This window comes from Malus domestica, chromosome 02 (genome assembly GCF_042453785.1).
Source record: "Malus domestica chromosome 02, GDT2T_hap1".
NCBI classification, from domain to species: Eukaryota; Viridiplantae; Streptophyta; class Magnoliopsida; order Rosales; family Rosaceae; genus Malus; species Malus domestica.
Window position 1 is genome coordinate 14,966,174 of NC_091662.1, and position 19,997 is coordinate 14,986,170.

At 38.0% G+C, this 19,997-nt stretch overlaps 1 protein-coding gene across 1 annotated transcript; it reads right to left on the minus strand.

Annotated features, from left to right (window-relative positions):
* Positions 1 to 2,220: 2,220 nt before the first annotated feature.
* Positions 2,221 to 3,883, minus strand: LOC103445094 (uncharacterized acetyltransferase At3g50280). The gene has a single exon (XM_008384061.4). The coding sequence runs from the start codon at positions 3,780 to 3,782 to the stop codon at positions 2,430 to 2,432; it is 1,353 nt and encodes a 450-aa protein (XP_008382283.2). The 5' UTR covers positions 3,783 to 3,883; the 3' UTR covers positions 2,221 to 2,429.
* Positions 3,884 to 19,997: the final 16,114 nt, after the last annotated feature.

Below are 19,997 nucleotides of genomic sequence, written 5' to 3' on the forward strand. Positions count from 1 at the left end.
TCTGAAACTAAACATGAGTACCACACACACTATTTATGAAACTGAACACAGGTACCACACTATTTATGAAACTGACTGCGGGTACTATACTTCTAAAACTAAATAGGGGCATTATACTATTTTTGAAACCGACTATTTATGAAACTGAACTCGAGTAATATATTATTTCTGAAACTGAATATTGGTACTATCAATATAAAATATATGCACATAAAAATCAAAGTTTATAATAACATGAATCTCCTCTCTTGGCAACTTCAACCAAAAACTTCAAACAACCAAAAACAAAAATTTCACAACCAAAACATTATAAGAGTCGAGGAAACTATCTTGTAATCGGTGACACCACCTTATAAGTACATAATGGGCAAATTGTATTATATAAACACATGATAATTTTATCTATCGCACCATTGTGACCTTTAAAATAATATATTTGTTGCACGTAATTTTCACTTACAAATAAAAAAGAATACTACTAAACGCAATGACATTAGCAAGACGAACCGAAATTAACTGAAGGTCTAAACTCGAAATGATAAGAAATATCCAAACCAAAGCTTCAAGAATAATATTTATTTGGTTAAAGTTTCACTCAAGCTTGACAGAATATATAAAATCAAGCAAAAGCTTTGTCACACTAATGCATGTAAACTCAAAACTTTGATTTCGATAACTTGAAAGGTTGCAAAGAGAGAGAAAAAAACAAAAAACAAAATGCAAAGTCGTGCCACACACAAAGAGCTCTTGGCAATTTTGAGATAGCAGTTCACAACCAAAGGCAAAGCTGATAAGGTTTTCTGAATTTTCAATTAATTTTGGTGGCCATAGGAAGGATTGATGAACTTTAGATATTGATGGTGGACTGACATATATAAGAGAAATAATAATAATCACTAAAACAAGCTGTGCTCTTAAACCTGACAAGGTCTTCTCGAAACGTGGTTCTAGTTCAACCATGAATCCGTCCACTCGTCCATATAGCAATATAGCATCATGCGGGTTCTGAAATACAACGCCATCATCGACAGGTGAAAGCTTGTGGATATCGGGAAATTGAGTTTGATCTTGAGGTTGCCGGAGATGGTGGATGCGAGCGCTTCGGAAGATGTGGATGGCTTTTGTGGTTGCAGGGACGGTGGGTTTATGAGGTACTGAGATGACGTCATGGCGGACATGGAGGAGGAGAAGGAGGAGTGCAGGCAGGGAGAGAGAAGACGATCTCCAAATGAGAAGAACACCCGTGATGGAAACGAAGAACATAAACGGCCAATACTGACGGTAGGGTAAAATTGGAAGCTCAATAAATTATTTGTTTGGGCCAGTCTTTATTGGGCTGATTTGATATTGTGTTTTGTCCTAACCATTAAATAAAGTTATTATATGGTTTTTGATTAAAAATCAAAGTATTGAAACCATTTTCATTAGTTTTCCTATAAAAAAAAAAACAAAACAAAACAACAACACTATCCTATAATAATTCTGACCCTTTATTTACGATGCTGACTGTTAGCTGACTCATGATGACATGGTGTAGGGGAAAGCCTACAACCATTTTTAATTGGGAACTTTAACGAAAAGCATCCGATACTGTTCACTTTAACGAAAAACCACATTTTTACACTAAAAAGTCAATCCTGGTACTATTCACTTTACTCTTTATTTTGTCCTTATCATTAAAACTCAAAGTTTTCAAGCCCTTTTCATTAGTTTTCCTTTTTTAATTGTCCAGAACTGTAATAAAACCAACTAATTTTCAATTATTGACTGGAGGATTTAATTAAGTGGGACGGTGGATTTTCTTAAGAATAAATTACACAAAAATAAAACATAGGCACAATAATAAACCAAAGAAATCAACGTCAAGATCCCTAATGATAAAATTTCTTCCTACGCCGAAGTTTTTGAAAAACATAAACGTAAAATAAAGTAAAATAAAGTTCACTAAGCCACACTAGCCATGAACTCTTCGTCCTCCACCATGAGGAAAGTTAGCTTGCCACGTCTGCAGCGAAAGACAAGCCTCAAAATCAATGCTTCAATCTTCAGCCGCGGCAAACACCGTCAGCTTCACATCGAACTTGTTCCCAGCGCCACTTCTAACTGCCAGAGGCCTTCCTCAACCAAAATCGTTACCATGCACGTGGCGAGCTTCCCGTGGCCAATGCGTGATCGCTTGGCAAAGCATTCATATGTTATCCTACTAATCCACTCTAGAAATTAGAAATGCATGACATGCATTTTCTATATTGAATATTAATTGAGAAGAAATGATTACACCAGCAAATTGGACATATCAACAGAGAATGATAATTTGATTATGCATCAAAACATTTATTTTAATAAAACATTAGGCGATATTAGCTCCTTGGAGTATAAGGGTAGAGGATACAGAGCGTTCATCCACAAACCCGAAGGTGGTCCTACAACTAGACTGTGACCGCATCCATGAATTCTGAATCATTTCCCATAGCCTCCAAAGTCTCAGCCAAAAGACAAACTTCAATATCAATGCTACCTTCTTCAACCGCAGAAAACACTGTGATTTTCCCATGTGACTTATTCCCAGCACCACTTCTCACCCCAACTGGCCTTCCCCAACCAAAATCATTTCCATACACGTCAAACCGCGGTGAACTGCTTGTGACCAAAGCGTTAGCAGCCATGTTTCCTTCTGTCAGCAACTTAGGCTCTTGTACCCAACACTCCAAGAATTTTCTCAGTTTCTCTTCTGTGTGCAAAGCCACCATCTTGTTCATTTCCCAAGCCACAAAACCAAGCCCGCGCTTGATAACCTCCCTTGCTTTGATGGTCACAGTCCCTGCTTGAACTGCATTGCCAAAGTATTGTTGTGACAATGGTGGGTTCATTCTTGACCTAGCACCTATGAGTAATCGATAACTACTTTCTTTATCAGGATCAAGATCTCCATTACTACCACGGATTATAGACCGCCACAGATGAACTAACACTGCTTGTAAAGAAGAGATTTTTCTTTTAGTATTTTCAAGTTGAATCTCAGCATTGGCTTTTGCTTTCAGTTGAGCAATTTTTTCCTTTGAGAAGTGAAAGACTCTTTCTTTTAGTAATGGTACTCGGATATTTCCGATGTATTTATCGGAGACTTGATCCTCAATTTTTGAGAATGGAATTCGAATGGGACTAATAGTACCATCGAGAAGCCAACGCTTAAGAACAGGTGGTTTTGAGACAAAATCAAAACCCCGAGAAATTTCGGACCAAGAGTTAAAGAAGTGCCAAAAGGAAGTGCCATCAACAACTGTGTGGTTGACGGTGCAGCCTATGAAAATACCATCCCCAAGCTCAGTTACTTGCACTGCAAGCAGCGGCTTAGAGGTTCCCTCGTAGTTTTTAGCACCATTTAGAGGAAAAAAAGAGTGGACAACATCACGAGGAACATAGCCAGATTCATTTATGTCGGAGACGGTAACACCGTAGGCTTTGGCATGGACAAACAGGGCCCCTGCATTATTACAATTGATGAAAAAGGAGGTGGTGTTATCGTCGTGGTGAATAGTGGCAAGGCGACCGGAAAGTGGAGGAAAGAAGTCAAGTGTTCGAGAAAGGGAGACTTTCAGATGTTGAATATGTTGTGATAAGGTTTTCGGGTTGTGAAAGAGGAGTCCCTTTTGGATGGGATCAACAAGAAGGAGTTGGAGATCCCACGGAGTTAACTCAACTCTTGGAGTTGAGCAATACTCATTAACATTATGGCTCGCGGCTTGCACTGTACTTGTTGAGATGACCTTGGCGCCTCCCATGGCTTTTCCTAATGTCTTGAAAACTTGCTATCTTTTTGTTTTTTGGGACATGCTCAATCCTCAGGTTGGAGAGGTCGGCATATATTTATATACTAGGCTTCGCTGCGAGGTTAGATCTTTAAGTTGAGGTTTTATTATAAAATCAATTGGTAATATTGGAAATAATTTAACTTTTTATAATTTTTGACAAGGTTTGTTGCATCACCTATGTGAAACTTTGTCTTTCACATTCTCACACGACCTATCACATGTGACGAATTATGAGTGGAAGTCCCCACTCATTTTTTTGGTGGGAAAAAATGTGCATGTTGCATATAGCAATCCCACGGGTTAGCCATGACAATCATAAAAATAATCAAAACTTCAATTTTGATTCAAAATATCCCACATGTCCTAACCCAAATCACGACAAAACTCAACCCCACCACAAAGCAAATCCTGTCGTCCTCGTATTGTCCTCCTCCCCTTTCAACCAAACTCATATAAATCGAGGGTTTCAGAAACACATTGTGTGGAGCAAAACATAATTCAAAAAATTATGGTGGTGATATGTGAACTTTTGAATATTCTCGAGGCACATCAGGATTCTCACGCGCAAGTAACAGACAATAATGGCTGAATTGAGGAAGAGTTAAAGGTGATCAATATGATATTTATTCAAATCCATCTTATCACTCCCCATCAATCCTTTATTGATTTTATTCAAAATGTAACTCCCAAAACTTCCTATTTAATTTAGAAATAATTGGCATGTTAATTGTAAGATATTATTTCACATAATATCTTGAAATTATTCTCCAAATACCACCATATAAGGCCGGCCATTCTCCACCTTAAGGGTCAGCCACCCTCCTAAAAAGACCCCTCTTATTCCATTAAAATAGTAAACCATTTTGCTACCCACAAACTCCAAAATATATTCTTTTATGAACTCTAACTTTGGCATCGGAGATTCTTCGGCCAAACCGCCTCATTCATCGTGGGCACGTGAGCTTTTTGGCATTAATCTTAGGTGTTATTATTTTGCAGGTGCATTTTCGTCAAAGGAAGAGATGGCGGAAATTTGCATCCATAAATTGGTGCTTTCATTGAGAGTTTGATTCACACGCTCGAAGAAGACTCCCACATTCAAAGTTTCTCATTTCTCATTCGTTCGTAAATTTTTCGTACGTTCTTATTCCTATAATTTTTTAATTATTTGAATAGACGAAGAGAAAATACAATGGTGGGAAATTTGGCAACCACTACGAATGGAACTTTCTACATTCAAGGATTTGGATAAAATGGAGCTCGAGATGTAGCCCCACCACGACAATCTACGAGGCTCAACGCGATAGCAAGAAGAGCAACTTTGCCACCACGGAGCACCACCACCATGGCAACCATAAGGATCACCATGGCAGTGGGGAGTGGACTAGCTTCATGGCAGCAAGCCCACGGTGAGCAGGGAGCAACGAGGCAGTCACATGCCCAAGCCCACGCCACTTTGCAGCAGTAGGCCCATACGCTAGAGGCAGCCCAAACCATCTAAGCCCAAAAAGTTGTGGAAGATGGAGTAGCCCAGCACTCGCGGGGCCAAGGCCAGTGTGAGCCCATCGTGTTCCAAAATTGAGCCCAAGCTCAAGGCCCACTCACACCGCATGCGAGGCAGCCCATGCACATGGCCCAACCCACTCCCATGGCCCATTTAGCAGTCCAAACCAGTCTAAGACTGGTTCAATCGTCCTAGCTTCATATTTCTGGACTGACGATTGAATCGGGGGTATTTTCACCCTCTTTTTCCGCAGATTTGATATATCCCAACTCAATCTCGCACTCGAAGTCCATTACACTTCCACTACTTAAGGAGACGCATACCGTCCAAGCTCTTCCAGTCTAAATGGCGAACAACACTTGTCCCAACAAGTCATAGAGTTGACAAGCGCTCTCGCGCAGTAGATGACCTTGGTGAACCAGCTTTTGCAATGCACCAATATGCAACGTGCCCTAGACAAGGTGTCCTGAAGCAGGACAAGGATAAACGACGACCTCTCCAGCAGCATCCCCACAAGTAGCCTCTCGACCAGCCATGAATCGAGCGTTCTGACAATGAACACTCCCGACTGGGCCCCCAAATAGCGTATACTCTTATCTTAGTGCGTGGAGGAACGTGCACTCCCAATTAAGCTCACGGACAAGCATACATTGACAATTGAGGCCACTATCTGATAATCAACATAGACAACTTTCCACACGAAGTGTTCATTCGCGTCTAAGCTCACAAGGAGCATCAATCACCTAACATCGAAGTAGGTAGCACAATGGACGGAGAGAAACAGTCACTTAATTCAGCTTAAGTTTAACCGGCAGCTTGCGAGTAACCCGTTCACCTTCCAGGAACGTACCATATGTACCACAACTACGGCATAGACTAACTGAGCATAGGAAAAAACAGCTTAGACCAACAGGTCACGACCGGAGGTAGTTGAAATTTTTGCTGCCCTAGTAGAGGCAAATTCAGGAAGAAGTTGAGAGGTTCTTAACCGTATGATTAAGCAATTTCCAACATAACGAAGCTACTGATGAGGCGCTTCGACGAGGCATGACTAATATAAGCATGTCACATTTCATTGACAAAATCAAGCAGACGGAACCATCCCACATACATTGGCGGATACTGTTTCGACAAATGTAATAGCTTAGCCTAATGGCACACTGAGGGTATACGGGTACCAAAATGTCACACCAACCCAAGCACATCACCAGTAGCTGAGCACCGCGGACCTAGTGGTTCACTTTCTCCTATTGCGTACAACCTTGCCTAAGTCGGCCTTAGCTCTGCACTCACAGTCATGTCTACTGGCCTTATAACTCCTTGCCACCCTCGATCTGTCACCATGGTTTTCCAACCGTGCTGATCTTACACCACGGCCCCCAGTTATGCCATCTTGAAGCTCTTAACTGCGCCAACTAAGCCTAAGACACTTCAAACTTAAAAGCATTTAACGATGGAGTAGAATACGAGGCTTTACTAGCAGCCCCTTTCAGCGAAAAACTTAGCGGTGAAAAAGCTTGCAATCCATTCAGATTCTCAACTGACCATCAATCAAGCCTGAAAAGAACATACGATAAACATCTAAGAATGACGTAATACTTGGAGAAGGTCAGGGAGTAGCTCAAGTTTGAAGTCTTAAGTAGATCGCCGAACAAGACCTCACATGCTGGGGATTATTTCAGTTGTTTAGCAGTCCAGCTTTCCTCAACTGCGCTTATGACAACGACTTCCATGCTCTTTAGTGCAAGAGGGTAAACCAATCCCCCATCACCCATCTAGGTAGCCTCTCCAATGTGAGAGGGTAAAGGTAAACCAATCCCTCGACACCCATCTGGGTAAGCTTTCCAATGCGATAGGGTAAACTAATTGCTTTTTAGTGCGAAAGGTAAATCAATCCCCTGACACCCATTTGGGTAAGCTCTCCAATGCAAGAGGGTAAACTAATTACTCTCATGTGCGAAAGGGTAAACTAATTCCCCGACACCAATCTAGGTAAACTCTCCAATACGAGAGAGTAAACTAATTGCTCTCTAGTGCGAAAGGGTAAACTAATTCCCCGACACCTATATGGATAAGCTCTTTGGTGAGATAGGGTAAACTAATTGCTCTCTAGTGCAAGAGGGTAAGCTAATTCCCCAACACCTATTTGGGTAAACTGGAGATTAGAGGATAAACCAATTCCCCGACACTCATCTGGGTTTGCTCTCTAGTGCGAAAGGATAAACCAATTCCCCACAACCATCTGGGTCTGCTATTCAATTTGAGAGGATAAACTAATTCTCCAACACTCATCTGGGTCTATTCTTCAACGAAAAGGGGCAAACTGCCCATGAATTTCCACACAACTACTCATTTTGATGTGATTAGTTAACGATTTTCATATTCCATATATCTTTATCATGTTGTGATGTAGGCCAAACAACTCAAAGGATTGAATACTTGAAGACCCGCTAAGCAGCAAATGGTCAAGGGGCAGTAGTCGACGACGAACTCAACAGCTCGACACCCAAGAAGCAAAAACTCACAGCCCTAGTGACTCCGTAGGATGATCAACTTTTTTTTAAACAACGTGCTCAATTGACGATTTTATGGCTAAAAGTTTTGCAAGGCGCTTCAAGCAAGCAAAGTTTCAAGAAAAAATGAAGATGGAGCAAAGCGAAGAAAACAATTTATTAAATTTCTAGCAAATTGATAAACTTTTGCGAAGGTCACCAAAATTCGACACAAGCTAAATAGAATAAACTACTCATTTAGTAGCTTGGATGACCTAGGGCTTTCTAACAACCATCTTGCCCTCAGCAACCACTTCGTACTTAGTAGTTTGCTTATCCGACACTTCATCTTCAGCAACTTCGATCTTGGCAGCTTCGTCATTGATTGCTCCATATACGACAGTTAAGAAATCAAACTCAAGCAGTTTTCTTCTTCTTGGCAAGCAACACAGATGCTGCAACCCAAACTGTGGCCAATGCCACGCCACTTCCACAGCCCATGTCGAGCTAGCCCTTGGCTTCAGCCAAGCCGAGCTGCCCAAGTCGTGGCCCCTACCACACCACATAATCGGCCCATACCAAGCTAACTTCTGGCCCCTATTAGCCAACGTGCCGCACCACCCCGACGGTTTCCCCGCGGCAGCACCACCCAAGAAAAAAACAAGGAAAATTAAATATTTCTTACCTTGGTGCAGCGTGGAGAAGACAAAGAAATCAACGGAATACGGTTCTTTGCACAGGCAAGCGAAGAAGAATGCTAGGGGAGGGGGAACAAATATCTTTTAGCTTTCTCTCTTTCTTGTAGGGATAAATAATTGCCATCCAAAGTTGATTTAATCCCTTACTTAAGGTAGGCTTAAATAGGCTTTAGTGGTGATTTACTTCCCTTTCCTAGAAGAATCTAATTCCAAGTCAAAGTGGGAATCTGCATTAAAGTTAGAGATCTTTACACCTAATGCCCTTTCTTGCGATCAGCCCAGTAGGTGTGGGGGCATTTGTGAGCCAAAAATAATAAAAAAAATAAGGAGGTGACACGTGGACTTTTGGGTTAGAAGGACAAAATTACCCTCGAGACACACTAAATTCCCATGCACATGCAACGAACAATAACGGCTCAATCAAGGAAAAGTCAAAGGTGATTAATATGGTATTTATTCAAATCTCTCTCATCACTCCTCATCAATCCCTTATTGATATGATTCAAAATGTAACTCCCAAAACTTCCTATTTAATTTAGGAATAATTGTCATGTTAATTACAAGATATTATTTCACATAATATCTTGCAATTATTCTCCAAATACCACCATATACGGCTTTCCATTCTCCTAAACCATGCCATTCTCCACCCTCCTATAAATACCCCTCTTATCCCACTAAAATATTAAGCCATTTTGCTACGCACAAACTCCAAAATATATTCTTTTTTGAATTCTAACTTTGGCATCGGAGATTTTTCGGCCAAACTCCCACACTCATCGTGGGCGCGTAAGGTTTTTGGCCTTAATCTTAGGTGTTATTATTTTGCAGGTGCATTTTCGTCAAATGAAGAGATGGTGGAAATTTGCATCCACACGTTGGGGTTCAACTAACCAAGTATCAGAATTTGACTGAAAAACTTCACCTAACAAGGTGCTTTATATGTAATGAGGATCTTCTCCAGATCCTCTTTGTCAGGATCTTGGGTATCCTCTAATTGTGTTCATTCATCGTATATTGTGCGGTCAGAAATTATTTTAAATTTTTTATTTAAAATTGAAAACAAATAGTACCTAATGAAAAATGACCGCACGATTTACGATGACCGGATACGATTAAAGGATCCTCTGGATCCTCACAAAGAGGATTCAGAGAGGATCCTCATTCCTTTATATGGGTTTACTTCACTCCACATGTGGATGTGTGGTCTAGCATTGAGATTGGATATCTTGCAAAAAAATGGTTTAGTGTAAAAAAGATAAGGTGTATCCACTAGTTTACTTGCTTGTGACATTGATATTAAGTTATTAACTCTTCGAATTGATATTGCCAAGGTTGAAAGAGCTTTTTCAGCCACGAAATTTCTGAATAATCGATTGAGAAATCGAATGGGAGAACAATGGATAAATGATAACATAGTTATTTAATAGATAGAGAATATTTGATGGTATTGGCAATGAAGTTGTCATGCAACACTTCCTAAACATGAAAACGCGTCAATAGATATTGTAATATGTTGTATGCAAAACTACATAGATTAATAGATAATTGTTTTATTCATTAAATTCTTAAGCTTTTTCATTTGTGACTTTGTTGTTTAAGGATACCCCTATATATAGATTTTTAGTTTTGTCCCTGCGTGGACAACATAAATTTAATCACATGGAGCATGCATCGGACTTTATACATATGCCAACATATGTTCTAATAGCACGAAAAAAAGTCAAATTCTACCATAAATCAAACTAAATTATTATTTTTAAGATGGACAGAATTTGGATAGAAATGAAATTGTTACAAGACGTGGTGATGTAGTTCAAAAATTGGGTTTATTTGAGATGGGATACAATCGAAATTAATTTACAACTCTATTACGTGGAATAAGTTAACTCCTACTCATTTAATCCGATTTGGCACCCCAAATTAGAGCCGATCAAGACGAATAAGGTTCCTCTTCGGATTCTTTTTGTGAGAATCTCGGAAATTCTTAAATCGTATCTATTATCATATATCGTGCGATTAGTTTTCGTTAGATATTGTTCATGTTTAATTTTAAATAAAAATATGTAAAATAATTTCCGACTTTACGATATACAATGAATAAACACGATTTAAAAACCCTCATAATTCTCATAGAGATTATCCTCAGTTGATCAAGACAACACCTTCTCCTGCGATATGAGCCACATGTATTTCAAAACATCGGTACTGTAAGCGTTGTCGATTCTAAAAACATCCGTGTTCTTCTTCGGATTTTTTTTGTAAGGATCTCGAAAATTCTTAAATTGTGTCTATTATCGTATATCGTGCGATTAGTTTTCGTTAGATATTATTCATGTTTAATTTTAAATAAAAATATGTAAAATAATTTATAATTTTACGATATACGATAAATAAACACGATTTGAAAACTCATATAATTCTCACAAGAAGTATCCTCAGTTGATCAAGACAGCACCTTCTCCTGCGATATGAGCCACATGTATCTCAAAACATTGGTACCGTAAGCGTTGTCGATTATAACATTTAAATCAGTACCGTAAGCGTTGTCGATTCTAACATGATCTTTATGTCAGGAAGTCAAACAAAAACCCCATGACTGGTTATATGCGTGTTTCTCATTGGATTGTCCACTAGTTTTTCTCTTCCACACGATTGAATTGTCTACTAGTTTCTCTCTTCCACACGATTCACTATTTTCTCTCCTCCACACGATTCACTATTTTCTCTCCTCCACACGATTCACTATGTTCTGTTTCTTGGATTGTCTACTAGTTTCTCTCTTCCACACGATTCACTTTGTCCTGAAACCAATATGACGTGACGTGACGTGACGTGACTTTGATAATTAGAAGAAGAAAATATTGGGAAACCATCTTTTAGACCATATTTATAATATTCGCACATCCTATTTTACTTCTCACACACTTCTTGATCATTTCTGTCCATTGATCTTCTTCAATTCATCTGATCCGACGGTCGAAATTTAAAAAGGTGTATGAGAAGTAAAATAGAATGTGTGGATATCACATCCCTATTTATAAATGTTTTTGGACCCAATGTTAGCTTTGTATGAACGAGGTCATTGTATTAACGAAGTTCTGGGTCGTTGGATGAGTAAAGTATTAAGGTGATTTTCAATTATTTTTATTATAATAGTTGTAATCACCATAATAATTATCTTTCGAAAAATTGGAATCATCTTGATATTTTTTTGATAATTACTTGGGCAAGATGTTTGAATACAAGAACGCCTGATATAGGATATTGGTATAATCCAAATTGAGTTGTGATTGGTTGGAATTTGTACGTGGTCTCCAGATAACATGAGATAATGATAGTATAAGAGATGAACATCTTTGGCTGGTCAAAATGAATTATAAAAGTGGAATTAGCATGCAGAGATTGGTGATGTGATCAGATTGGATTTTGTGATAATGCATGCATTGCAATTAGACGGAAAAGAAAACATATGATGATGCCAAGTGAGGTGGTATTGCAATTTGCTGTTGAAATACATTGCCGCATCTGGACAAGAAAGTTGGAGAAGGGAATCTTTTGATTAGGTAGCATCACTTAAGCACTATCATGTGGTTTCTCATTTGGGATTAACATGGCGACACATTTAATTTGGAATAATAACATTGAAGTCATAGAATCAGTCGATCGAGGAGTACTTTCAGTTTGGATAAACATCACTCGAGTCATAGAATCAGTCGATCTAGGAGTATCTTCAGTTAGATTAACAATACTGCTTATATTTTGGTTGGTTATCTATCTATGTCTCAGTCGGAGAAGAGTTTTTAATTCTTTCGCTGAAGGAGGTCACTTCATCAGCTTTCCAACGAAGTGGGGTGTTCTATGATCGATTACACACAAGTGCACTTCAAAGTTTGGCATTTAGACAGCCGAACAACATTAGACATTCATTTCCTTTGAGTATCTCTATCCCTAAAAACTAATACCAATTTTCCGCGCTTATATTTTCACAAATATAGTCGAAACTGCTATAACTAGTGCAGAAGATCATGAACTTAGTAGTGAATTGCATAGTCTTGTCTTCATGTTCTGGAACTCTAGGTTGAGAGTGTTCATTCCTCGACCATAGTAGCTCGGTGCAGAAGTCAGTAGCGCGTTTGTTCTGCTAATTGTAACAATTCTTCTAAACCCTTTGGTCTATTTAACTGTAATATTTCTATACGGGTTCCTTATTCTAAAATCGGATATTCATGCTCAAATATTTCTCCATCAAACTCTTCTATATTATTATGCTCATCATTTTCTTTTGAGTTTTCTAAATGATAACTATCTTGGCTATTAGACTCTTCTATACTTATACTTTTGTATGCTTCTATAGTATTTGTATTCGTCTGATCGAGCTTGGTTACTAATTGGCACGCCTACATTAACATAATGATTTAGTTAGATCAATAGTTATTTAGCATGCACGCCAAGTAGTTCTTGTAATTTCTAAGGTCAACAAAACTACATGATTGTGAAAGTTGATGGTTGGATTTCATTTGACACATCAAGTGGTCTACAAAATATAATTTAAAAGTATAGTTTCTCTACCATCACCCGAAAAGAAAATCATTCTTTTCTTTAATTTGAATCAGGAGCATATTTTGACTTTTAATTTATTTTATAGTAGTAATAGTTGAGAAAGTAGGGCTCAAACCCAATGCATTTGAATACTTCCAAGCTTTTAATTTTGGTGCAAGTACTTGTCATATCCTACTCTTCCTTGAGGATTATAGAGCAATACGATGGATCTATGATATATTCTTTTTGATGTAAGATCATCCCCAACCTATGGGATAAAACTTAAAATATAAACTTTAAAATCCCCCCAAACCATTTTCAACCATGAGCTAAAATAAGTCTTGAGGATAAAATATATCTACAATGGGCTAGATTCCACCCAAGATTTAAGTCTGGTTTAGATTATTCTGGACCTACTAAACTGTCATATTTCAAACATTTGTTTTGTTTTTTACTTATAATTTAACGGCTATGATCAAATGAGATCAAATCTAATAGTAAAAAAAAGATTTGACGGCCCAAAATTAAATCTAACGTTTAAAATAATTTAAGAAAAATATTTAAATCAAATTTAACTTAAAACTTTATAAATACCTATGTATTTGTATGATTTTTAATTACTTATCAGAATTTAAATATTTTTAGACTAAAATGTTCATAAAAATAAATTATTGTTGTAAAATCGACGGTGGGTGCAGTGGAATAAATGAAACAAGACACAAAATTTACGAGGTTCCTCTACAGTCAGTGTGACTGGAGTACGTCATTGGGGCAGCAGTGATGCTTTCATTATAATTTGGAATAATAGGAATATAAAGATAACTCTCTCTATTATCTCCTATCCTCTTCCTCTCTTTTCTCTCTTCCTTTCTTCCTTCCTATCTCTCCCATGAGTCTCCCCACCCTTTTCACCTCTCATTCATTTTATAAACAAAAGAAAGCACTATTCACTTTACAAATTTTCCACAAATGAATAGTGAAAATAATGTGCATAAATAGTAACAAACTATTCATGTGGGCCATCCACATATTATTCACAACACTCCCCTTTGAATGACCACAAGTCTTCTATTGACTCGTTAAAATCTTGATCTGTTTTGGATGCTCTCCCTGATAAGTATCTCCCACTGTTTTCAAAACATTTAAGCTGATCGTTGATCATTCTGCTTCAGTCTCTTAGTAAGAAGAGTTGCCGAAAGATGTGTTTTACTTCTTGTTAACTTTCCACAGACTTGTTCTTGAACTGGGTTGGAGGGTCTTCTGTTAGACTTACCCCAAAGGTCTGAATTTACTCGTTTTATCTGGAGCGGAATTTGATTCAAAAGTGGTGGACACTTGATCTTGAATCGGACTTGTGATTTCATCAAGGGCTTCGAGGTTTGATCTTGAATGAAATTGGACCATGAGGAGCTTCACGTGGCAAGTGATCTTCAGTTTTGTTGGGGATGAATCAGCACGTGTTTGTTGCGCTTGTCTCTACATGCTTCAATGTATCATTTTCACTTGCCTTACTTGCTCCCCTTGCTTAAGTAGTATTTTCCTTGGTTTTCCCCCATGCATGTGTAGCATATTCTCCTACAGTATTTGCCTTCTGATGTAGGAGTGGAATGCAACCCTTGCATTTGGATGGTTCATCACTTTTTGGTGACTGGAGACCCAGCTCTAACAACAGTTGAAGATGGTTACTCGAGAGCAATACTAGGTAAGCAATCATGAAAAGTTCCAGGCAGTCGGTTTCTTACTGTGAGTTTGAGTGGAGGTTCCGACATATTGCTTTCTTTATCCTTGTCTTTGCAGGTAAGAACAAAGACAAAGGAAATGACAGGAAGATTGCATGATATGAGATACTCTTGCTCTCCTCCCTGAAGATATGAGATACCCTTGCTCTGGTGTGACTTGTTTTGAAGAGGTATTATCGGAGAGGAAGAAAACTGAGTATTTCGAGATGCTTTGTTGAAGATGCATTCTCGGAGATGAGGAAGAGTTAGGTATTCTTGCAGGTCTGCCTTGTTATGGAGAACAGAGATCAACATATATAAAGATTTTTCAATAGCAGGTAGTGGTGATGTGCCTTTACTCTTGTCAGCAACTGTGGTGTAATTAGAACAGTAAGATTTACGCGTTTTCAACTTTGTTAGAGATCTTTGACAAAGTTGCACGCGATATCCAAAAAAGCTGAGATTGCGTCTGAAAAATGTCAACGAACTTTATTTAGGAAAATCTAGCTTTTGAAATTCGGAGAGCGGTGACTCTTCGATATCTAAACGAGTGGCTATGTTGCCTCTTCTTTTATAGAGACATTAATTGTGTTTAAGAGTATGCTCAGAAAGTTGCTGCTTGTAGAAATTTCCTCATTCTTGCACTTCTGAAATTTTACTTGACCTCATTTTTCCTTCATCATTTTTGAAAATGACTTGCCCATCTAACATTTGCTTAGATTTGAGTCTTAGGAGTGATACAGACGAGCAGCGTCAGGATAATATATGGCGCCCGTCCTTCTTATCTTCTAATGATCCTCTTACGATTGGGGACTCAGTGATGAAGAATAACATAACCGCTACTGTGGTAGCTAGGAATCTTCTCACTCCAAAGGATAACATGATCATTTCAAAACGGTCTGATGAGTCGGCCGTTCAAGAATCCTTGGCTCTCAGTGTTCAATGTGCGGGCTATGTATCCAATATGGGCCAATGCCTACTTGCTCAAACTCGCCAAGTTGAATCATTGATGGCTAAGGTGGCAAGTCTTAAACTAGAAATCAGAGAGCTCAAGCACAAGAATATAGTGTTACATGTGCTTGCAAATAATTACTCGACGAGCATGAAAAGAAAGCTCGATTAGCTGCAGGAATCGGAAAGTCGGATTCAAAGTGATCACCAGAGGTTTGTTGCTAGATTCCGAAAGCAACTGATGCTTTCCCCTTCTGGTGTTTTGCCAAGTACTGGGGTGCCACATAATCAATCTCCAGTGCATCCCCATTCTGGGGTATTTCTGAGTACTAAGGCTTCACATGAACAACCTTTGTAAAGGCTCCATCCTGTTTGTTTGTTTTAACTCATGTGTATGTACATATCTGTAATTTCTCGGAGATATTAATAGATAAGTTTTATTTCATTCAATGTATTGTGCTAAATACAATAAAGCACATACTTCACTAAGATGTGGTACTTCTAGACCAAATATTAATTTATCTTTACCCTCACGAAGATAAATAATCATTCTTAGTGTCGACATTATTTGAGTATTTAACTCATAATCTTCAATCCATATGATTCTTTAATATCATAAACATTATAGATGAGATTTGTGTTGGCATATTGTTCGATCTGCAGTTCGAGACAATATTTCTCTCAACACTTTATATTCTTTCTAAACTCTTCGGGAGTTTCAATTCAACTATTCAGGAGTTCTAATTTAATATCATCAACTTCTTGCAAGAGATTTTAGTATGTTGCAACAATATCATAATGATAGTACTCACAAAGGCAATTTATACCATCCATTGGTATTGAGTACATATTTTATGCTTTACCCTTCCGGGGTTTACTTTAAGCAATTTGAATCCTTCAAGGATTTTCTACACTTCATGACACATTTTCCTTTGGAATTTATATAGAGCAATTTGCTCCCATGTATACTTGAGGGATTTACTTATGGAGATATTGTGTGGGCGACTTACAACCCTTCGTATATAATTCTCCATTCATATGAACTTGTTTACAAGAGTATAATTTCAGGTTTCAATACCTTGTGTCATATCATGTGAGTGTATTTCACTGTATTACAAATGCCCAATGTAACCTCCTTGGTTCAACATCTTTTGGCTATTTGTATTATATTCAAATATATAGGTCCATTTTTCCACGTTCGTACAAAATTGTAATGGAATTGCCTTTCTCCATTTTGGCCAATAATTTTGTTGACGAAAAAGAACGAGACTCAATATCAACACAGCTCATTGATGATTTTGTAGCTACTTATAAAAACCAAAATTACCATTGGTTATCGTCAATCCGTGATCCCATATTCTCATGTCCATGCGCATGCATAAAAGCTTTTCATTTCTTTTGGATATCCATTGCCTCTTCAAGGACATTACATTATCTCTTCCAAGATAGTCGTAATTTAGAGAATGCGGATCATAACCTCTTCTTGAGCGTTATAGAGCTTGGATTTTAATCTCCACTTCCGGGAGTTGAGTCATTGGAACCTATATGTCTATTATGCTTCATGCATGAGACATTAACATTCCTATGTCCACGGATTGTTCTTTCTGGGATGTATATCCATGTGACGACTGTCATGCTTTTGGCATGCAACAGTTATGCTTCGGGAATGCAATAGTTCAGTAATGCATATTCTTCTTCTTTCGAATGACTGAACCTTTTGAGTCTGAGGGTCTGCCACGCTTCAGGCATGTAACAGATAAATCATTTGCTGCCATATTATTTTGTCCAACAGGGACATCAATTCTTGTAGGCACATTTGCAGTAAGTATATATGATTTCATCACTTTCGTTGCATCATTCAATTATTCTTACTTCATTTTCTCATTGATTGCTTCGTGAATCAAAATAAGACAAATTCTCTTTGTTCTTCTGGAACGGTCTTTTCTTATCATTCTTCTGAAATGATATTTTCTCATCGTTCTTCTAGAACAATGTTATTTTCTCCCCCTAATGGCGGGAAAACTGTCTTATCAAAATCATAGTCCGCAAATCATGTGGTAAATATATCCCCAGTCAAGGGTTCCGAATGTTGAATGATAGATGGTGGATCGAATTCAACATAAATTCCCAGTTTGTATTGATACCTTATTTTAGTATGTTGTGGCAGTCTTACAGGCATATAGATAACACAACCAAAAACTTGTAAATGTTAATGTTTGGCTGGTGCCCAAACACGAGTTGTACTGAGAAAAATTGATGGTTGACAACTGGTCTCAACCAAACTTAATAATGAATTATGTAAAATGGTATGTCCACATGTAGAAAACTTGCAATTTGGTTTTCATGGGTAGAGCGCGGGTAATCAATTTCATCCGCTTAATAAATGTTTCTGCTAAACAATTTTGAGTATGGACATAAGGAACTTCTGGTCCTTATTTAATAGTTTGTAGACTGAGACTCTTATGACCTTTATTACAATTAAGTTGAGGCACTGTGGCACTTCAAACTTAAGGTACTTATCAAGAAACTTCATGTCCGATCTTGAGGATCTAGGGACTTCATGCCTGATCTTTTTGCATGATGGAACTTCGGGTCCAATCATTTTATGTGATGAGGATCAAGAAACTTCAGGTTCTGATATGATCAAGGAACTTTGGGCCTTATATATACTTATCGTAACAAAAGGTAAGTACAATAAATAAATTAAAGCAATAGGCGGTAATTCCAGCCATAATAAATAAATTGCATTTAAGTAAATAAAGCTTGTGACAAGGGCTTTAATTCAGCACCATTCACATAAATCAAAACTTAAAGCAGTAGCCTGTAAAACTGTCCATGATAAATAAATTGCTTTAAAGTAAATAGAACTTGTGAAAATGTTTTAAGCCAACACCATTCACATAAATAACAATAACATGAAATATATATATTTTTCTTTTCAGAATGGTGGTTCCAGAAATATTTGGAGAAATGTTGTGGGTACTTTGTGTATTATTTCCCTTGGAATCATATTCACACACATGCGCACACCCAGTATTAATAATGGATCACATGCACCATTCAAAGCCTTTTGGCCTTTTCCCCTTTATGTTTTATTATATTCCTCCCTTCACTTACCCATCCAAATTGTGCTTATTTTATTTTTTATTTTTTCTTTTCAGAATGGTGTAGATGCATCATTAGAAACCTTTGTCCAAAAATTCCACTTTTCCAATTCTTTTTCACACGGTGCTTGAAACACCATTCCATAATCCCTCATTCCTTTTTCTTATTTGTCTGTCTGTACTAGTCTCAAACCCAAGGCCATCTGGGTTGTTGTGGAGGTCACACAGAGCCAATTCAATCCAATAAGGCTACCAAAGACTAACGTTGTTCTTGCATGGCCCAAAGAACATGACGTCGCAAAGCAAGAACTTCCTTATAGGGACATAGATGACAGCGGAGTTGATGGAGGTACAAGAGAGGGAGGCATTTGTGGAGTCAGTCATGCCATCACCATCTCAGACAACCGAGTATTCACGGGAGTTTTCGAGATCCGTAAAAAACAACACGATCTGGGTTTCCAAGTCTAATGAGATTCTTCTGGATCTCTGGAAACTAGTTGTCAGGTACGAGTTTTCTTATCTCGTGACAACTACAAGTCATTGTAAATTTCAATTCTCACCAGAATACGGCGGGGCGCTTCTGGCGCGGTGGGAGATACAGAAAATGGACATACCTTTTATTCTGTGAATTTTTTTGGCTAGCAGAGGTGGGAGGTAGGTAATGCTTCACCGGATTTATGACGTTATGCTTTCCACGGACATACGAGCTTTTCGTGCTGATAACGTGTTGTAAAATCGACGGTGGGTGCAGTGGAATAAATGAAACAAGACACAAAATTTACGAGGTTCCTCTACAGTCAGTGTGACTGGATTACGTTATCGAGGCAGCAGTGGTGCTTTCATTATAATTTGGAATAATAGGAATACAAAGATAACTCTCTTTCTTATCTTCTCTCCTCTTCCTCTCTTTTCTCTCTTCCTTTCTTCCTTCCTATCTCTCCCGTGAGTCTCCCCACCTTCTTCACCTATAATTCATTTTATAAACAAAAGAAAGCACTATTCACTTTACAAATTTTCCGCAAATGAATAGTGAAAATACTGTGCATAAATAGTAACAACAATTATTCATGTGGCCCATCCACATATTATTCACAACAATTATGATAATCTACATAAATTTTATTTTAAAAAAAATTACTGAAAACAAAAAGTTAGGCTAAAATCATTTAATCATCA